This window comes from Callithrix jacchus, chromosome 17 (genome assembly GCF_049354715.1).
Source record: "Callithrix jacchus isolate 240 chromosome 17, calJac240_pri, whole genome shotgun sequence".
Taxonomy (NCBI): Eukaryota; Metazoa; Chordata; class Mammalia; order Primates; family Cebidae; genus Callithrix; species Callithrix jacchus.
This window is the reverse complement of record NC_133518.1, coordinates 32,247,074-32,253,506: the sequence shown is the minus strand read 5'-3', so window position 1 is coordinate 32,253,506 and position 6,433 is coordinate 32,247,074. Positions and strand designations below refer to the sequence as shown.

The window sequence follows — 6,433 nt, the reverse complement described above, 5'->3', positions numbered from 1 at the left end:
CCTTGTTCGCACACACACCCCATCTCCTAGCCAGTTCCTAGACTCGCGCCGCTCCCAAAACAGGACCCAAATCCGGAGCCCCGCCCACGGCCCCGCGGAAAACCAGGAGCGGCCGCTCGGGCAAGGCGCGGTCGGAACGCACTGGGCATGCTCGCCGGGGCGGGGAGGGCCGGGTTGCGCGCGGCGAATAGGAAGCCCTCGCCCAGCAGAGGCTGCGGGAGAGAGCGCGATGGGCCGCGGTGGTGGGCGCACGTTCCGTGGGGACTCATGCCACGCGCGTCCCGGCCCGACGCGCAATTAGCAGCCACCTCCGCAGCCAGCCGCCACCGCCTCACCGCCCTCCCGGGCTGCTGCAGCGAGGAGCTTCTGCCGTCGCCTCGCGCAGGCTGCGGGCATTGTCCTCCCGGTTCGCTGCCCGGGCTGCTGCTGCTGCCGCCGCGGACTGCTGCGGGGCCCGGACCCGCGCCCCAGGGACACGCCGCCGCCGGCCGGCCCGGCGCCCGGCCCCCGCTCGGTGGTTTCTGCCTTGCGTTCTTCTCTGGGCTACTCTCTCCTGGGTTTTTCCTGTGGAGCTGAGGAAGGGGAAAAGAAGTCCAGCAGCCAAGCCCAGCCTTCCCCGGCGCGCAGCCCCGTCGGGGCCGGAGCGCTGACGGAGCCATGAGAGAGTACAAAGTGGTGGTGCTGGGCTCGGGCGGCGTGGGCAAGTCCGCGCTCACGGTGCAGTTCGTGACGGGCTCCTTCATCGAGAAGTACGACCCGACCATCGAGGACTTCTACCGCAAGGAGATTGAGGTGGACTCGTCGCCGTCGGTGCTGGAGATCCTGGACACGGCGGGCACCGAGCAGTTCGCATCTATGCGGGACCTGTACATCAAGAACGGCCAGGGCTTCATCCTGGTCTACAGTCTCGTCAACCAGCAGAGCTTCCAGGACATCAAGCCCATGCGGGACCAGATCATCCGCGTGAAGCGGTACGAGCGCGTGCCCATGATCCTGGTGGGCAACAAGGTGGACCTGGAGGGCGAGCGCGAGGTCTCGTACGGCGAGGGCAAGGCCCTGGCTGAGGAGTGGAGCTGCCCCTTCATGGAGACGTCGGCCAAAAACAAAGCCTCGGTAGACGAGCTGTTTGCGGAGATCGTGCGGCAGATGAACTACGCGGCGCAGCCCAACGGCGATGAGGGCTGCTGCTCGGCCTGCGTGATCCTCTGAGGCGGCTGCCGCGCGCCGGCCGCGCTCTGCGCACAAAAGCCAAACGCATCCGACTCTCTAAATGTGATTTCTTTCTTGCTTTGAGATTGGAGACCACTTTGCATTGGGCAGGGTTTCTTGGGAGCCCTGCTGGCCTCCGCGGCCGGCGGCCCCTGCCTCCACCCTGTGCTTGAGGGGGTGTCCCGTCCTTCCCAGCCGATACTCTGGTGGAAATGTGGCTCTTTGCAGCATGTACGTTTCTCCCTGATTTTGGTTGATGCATATTTCCCCGTTTAAGTAGCCGTTAGGGCGCAGTATCGGCAGCCTGACACTCACCAAGCAAAAGTTTCAGCCTGGGGGAAAAAAACCGGGGAGAGGTGTGGAGGAAAAGGAGGGGGAGAAGGTAGAAAGGGTTTTTCTTTTCTTTTTTCTTTTTTTGGTCAACAACCGTTTTTCTAGTTTCAAGTTTTAAATACATGGAAGGAAGTCCGGGAGAACCACATGAAGGAGCAGGAGAGGAAGAAACTTTTGTTTTTTCCTTGTTTTCCAGGAGTAGCTGGAAATTAAGATCGGGTTCCTTTTCTGCCAGCTTGGAAGGGCAACCCCATGACTGATTGCGATTCTGAGGATGTCTATGCAAAGTTGGATTCTTGTTACAGTGTATCCAATCTGAAGTATTGCACATCTGAACTGGGACTGTTAACACTGATGCCAATACAGTGTGGGGTGCCAGAAAGTGTCTGCTGATATTTGTGGAAAAAAAAAATCTATTTTGTTTACCTACTGTATCAAAGGGGAATCTGGGGGAGAACGGTAGTATTTTTTTTTAATCAGCTGTGAAAAAAATGTTACAGATCTGCACATTTTCGTGTGTACTATGGTATGTGTGTGGTGTGTGTGTGTGGTGTGTGTGTATGTGTATGAGTTTAGCCTTTTTGTTTTTGTTTTTTTGGTTGGCAGTAACCGATTTTAATGACTAGCTTTTTAAAATACAGTACAAAGACTTTGTAAATGTGATTCAGGGCCCCCAGCACCCCTGTGTCTGCAGAGTGCCTTCAAAACTCAGCTGTTCCAGCCGGTGCCAACCTGTGAACTTCCCACCATATCCCACAATCTGCTATTCCCCCAAACCACTTCCCAGTTTCCTTTCAGTAATCTTTCTGAAGGAGCCAGGACAATAGGGCCTGTTGTTTAGTGAATTTCTTTATTATTTTCAGCCTTTAAAATGTAATTTCCATCTTTTGCAATGAATTTGTTTTTTTTTTTTTTTTTTTGCTTCATTTTGTTTAAATTTTCAGGTATCTAGCTCCCCTTTTATATTATTTTTAATTTTTTTATTACCTGTTATAGGGTGTTCCTCCAGAAGCAAAGAGCAAAATTTTACTGTTGTGATGTACCAATTCTAACTAATTGTAATTTTTAATTTCATGCGTTTAATCATTGTCTCTTCATTTTAAGACTTTTAATACAAATGTCATTTTTAAAGAAACAAATCCAAAACTATTGTTTGTGTTTCTGTGTTTCATATTCAGTGATTAATACAGTATCATAGCTGAGGTGGATGGGGTAGGTGCAAGATACTCTCCAGAGCTATTTGTCAAATTTTGAAGACAGAAGTGTCTCAGTGATAAGTTGGATGACATTACTCCCAACTTCTTAAGTTTGGAGAAAATCATCAAGGTCAAGGAAGCCCTGGGTATGGCCATTCCCATCTGATTAGAAGATGAACAGGTATTTTGAATCTGATCTGACATGGAACAGTTTACCTCATTGTGGGTAGGGAACAAGAGAACTCAGCTATTAATATTGCCTTAGATCTGGGAAAGTAACCATCCATCTGGCAAAGTAGGATGGCACTTTTAATTTTTTTCTTCCTTTTTTCCCCCATTTATATTACATGTCATGTCAAAAATGTATTTGGGAAAGATGGTTTTCAATTCTGAAGTCATACCTAGTGATGTTTTTTGCAGTACATTTGAATGGGTTGTAGACACTTGTCTAAACCCTTTTGAGATTTTGTTTTGGAAATAGATTTAAAAGAAAACAGCCTAAGATAACATTGTTTTTCTCATTTACACCCTTCAGTTTGTGGACCATATTTGACCTCATGAGTTTTTCCTTTTAACAGTAGGAGGCAGTGTGAGCTTTTTATTTTTCTTAAGGTGGTCTTAGTAATATAACTACTATATATGTTCATACATATCAAGAAACTGAGTACTTGGTCTATGAAATCTGAAGTCTTGACAAAGGGATTTATTCCCTTGACAAAACCAAAAGAAATTAACAGGCCACAGGTTTCTTTAAAGCTGTGTTAACATATCTTGCCTTAAAATGTGTGTGTGTGTGTTTGCTTTTCTTTTAATTTCTTATTTTCTTTTTGCCCAAGAGGCATCTCGTTACTCCAGCAATGGAGGAAGAATAGAGAATTTTTCCTGGTGATGGTCCTACTGCCATTTCTTCCCCCCATTCTGATCTCACTTAAGTTTGATATCAAACACAGTTGGGAGGCAATAGTATCAATATTCTAAATGTAGAAATTAAAAGATACTGTATAAATTTATGCCTTTGCAAAGATTCATTCTTGTATTTGAATAAATTTAGTTGCTAAAGTAGATCCAAAGTATTGAGAATGCTGAAGTCATGTCAAGTACTGTCTGGAGGGTTTTTTAAGAAAAGGCATTTGGCATTTAACTGTCCTTTGTTTTATTTTTAATTCTTTGGAAACCTTTTGACATAAAAGGATGCCAAGTATCTAAGAATGTATATACTGACAGGAAATATTTGAAAGTGGAAAATTGGAAATGAAATAGGTTGCTGGGTGCATTAATCACCTTCGCACAGGATTTAGTCATTTGCATGACTTCTTTATAGGTCTAGGATGGCAGAGCAGAAGATTTTAATATGCTTTTTACTAAGTACTGTAAAATAAATGCTTTTTCGATTCTCAGTGAAAGCAATTTTACATGTGCCTGAAGCAAGAAAATAGTGTTTTTGGTTTTATTCCCTATTTTCTTGGCAACATTGAGAGAAATTAGGAACATTGCTGTTTTTTTCTTAAAAATGTTTTTAGGAATATGTTAGTTTCTTTGCCTTTCTTTTGGTATTAGGGTGTGAAGAGATTAGAGGATTTGTTTCGATGAAAAAGTGTTAAAGGAAGTGAGTCAGGGAGGGCGGAGTTTGTTGTAAGGCAATCACCTGTCAAAACAGAAATTGGGTGGGAATGGAGTCTTTATCTTGGGGAGCAAAAGCTGACTTAAACTTGACCCCTGCTGTTTTTAAACAGCTTTTCCGTTTGGTCTCTGACAGTCAACCCAGGTTTTATGTTATGTCAAAAGGGTTATTTTTGACTTCCTTTTTTAATACCCTCAGGAAAGTTAAAGGTATCATCTTAGGTCTAACACTCTAGTTTTTGCCAGTTGTGGTTATTTGGTAGAACAATTTCCATGTTGGTAACTCTTATAGACTTCATTGAATCACATTTGGGGACCAGATGTATTTGGGGATAGAATTCTTTAAATTTATGAGACTTCATGCTTCCTGATCACTTACTATTTCCTGTGGTTGGGAATCCTAGAATCCCTGATCCATTTGATCTGTTCAGGTAGTTTTGTCATTGTACCCTCTTTTGGGTCATATTCTACTATTTCTCACAGGGGGTATGAGAAACAAAGCTATATGTAGCAGTTAGTCTTGAGAAGTAGATACACTTTCACTGTCCTAAAAGCATAGTTTGTTTGTTTTTTTTTACAACATCTGGAAAAAGTTTCTGCATTATAAATATAAAGGGAACCGAGATTTAATTTGGAGATCATCACTGTTAAAATGGTATCAAACATTTGTCACAGTGTCTTACTTGGGGAAAGTTTGCTAATACAAGTTTTGTCTGTGAAAATTTAGTAAATTTTAAAATACTAATAGAACGTGGTATTCTTGGTTACAGTATTTTATGCAGACTATTAGGGATGATTCAATGCATTTAATTGAACATAGTGCTAGTTCTAGGTGAGATCTTTGTTAACTGGATTTTGAAAGTTTGAGAAGGCTACAGGAAACATCTAGTCCAAAGGTTCTCAAACTTGACCACATATCAAAATCACCTGGAGCTTAACACATGTACTGCTGGGACCCTCCTCCAGTTTCTTATCCAGTGGGTCTTGGGTAGGGTCTCAATTTTCATTTCTAACAAGTTTCCAAGTGATTGTGATATTGCTGTTCCAAGGACCACACTTTGAAAACCAGTGATCTAGACTGAACTCCAAATGAGTGCTATGCTACTGAGAGCCACCTAGATATTTAGAGACACAGACTTAATACTCACGTCACACGTTTTGGAGTGCTGTCTACTACAGTTAGAGAATAATCTCTTGAAATCTACAGCTGAAGAGGACATACATCATTTATACTAAGACCATTTATTGTGTGTGAAATAGAGTAAACATTGTGGGTAGCTTTTGATCATTTTCACATTATTATGGGAACATTTTGACTATGGTTTTCAATGTTAATGCAGAAGTTGACTTTAAATGAGGTTAGAATAGGAGTGTAGCCTAAGTGATCAGAATCAACATTCCCCTTCTCCCCCCCCCCCCGCCCCCACGTAGGGAAAACAGCTCCCAAATTTGGAAAGTATATTTTCAATAAAAGGGAACACTTTAAAGTATTTGTCTTCTCTTTAGGTCAATGTTAAAAAACAAAGATTTTAACTTTTCATGGCAAGGGTTCTAAAAATCATTGTATTAGAGTGTTTAAATTTTCAGGTCGTGGTAAGTGCATGTGTATGTCTGTGGCTCAGTTTCTTAGCCAGACTTCCAGGTATGAGTTAATTCCTTCTCAATTAGTTCTGTAGTTGCTTCTGGGAAGTTGCATACCACAGAACTGTGTACCTTGCAGCTTCTTTTGTTATGCATCTTAATTCCCTCAGAAGCTCCCAGAATTTAAGATCTGGTTTTCAAGATAGTTTGGGGGGCTTCTAAAGAAACAATAGTAGATCTAATTACAAGTAGTAGATTGCTCACTTCAAATTTCTCATTTACAATTTGCAAAACTGGTTTAGTACCAATTTATAGACCAAGGGAGTAATAGCTACTATTTAGATGCCACGAATAATGTCATCATGCTTAGGTGGGGAAGAAAGGACCTTACTCAAATCTCCATTTTCATTTTTAATGCTTCCTGGACTTCAGTTATTTTCTTGCTTTTGCCTCAAGAATAATAATAAATATTTTTGGTGAAAATATATTATTTT

At 43.0% G+C, this 6,433-nt stretch overlaps 1 protein-coding gene across 1 annotated transcript; it reads left to right on the top strand.

The window, feature by feature from the left end:
• The first annotated feature begins 216 nt into the window (after positions 1-216).
• RAP2B (RAP2B, member of RAS oncogene family) lies at positions 217-2,681 on the top strand. Its single transcript, XM_017965741.5, has one exon. The coding sequence runs from the start codon at positions 658-660 to the stop codon at positions 1,207-1,209; it is 552 nt and encodes a 183-aa protein (XP_017821230.1). The 5' UTR covers positions 217-657; the 3' UTR covers positions 1,210-2,681.
• Positions 2,682-6,433: the final 3,752 nt, after the last annotated feature.

Bases quoted from the DNA above. Each gene is read 5' to 3' on its own strand.
- RAP2B (XM_017965741.5), top strand. From the start codon at position 658: ATGAGAGAGTACAAAGTGGTGGTGCTGGGCTCGGGCGGCGTGGGCAAG.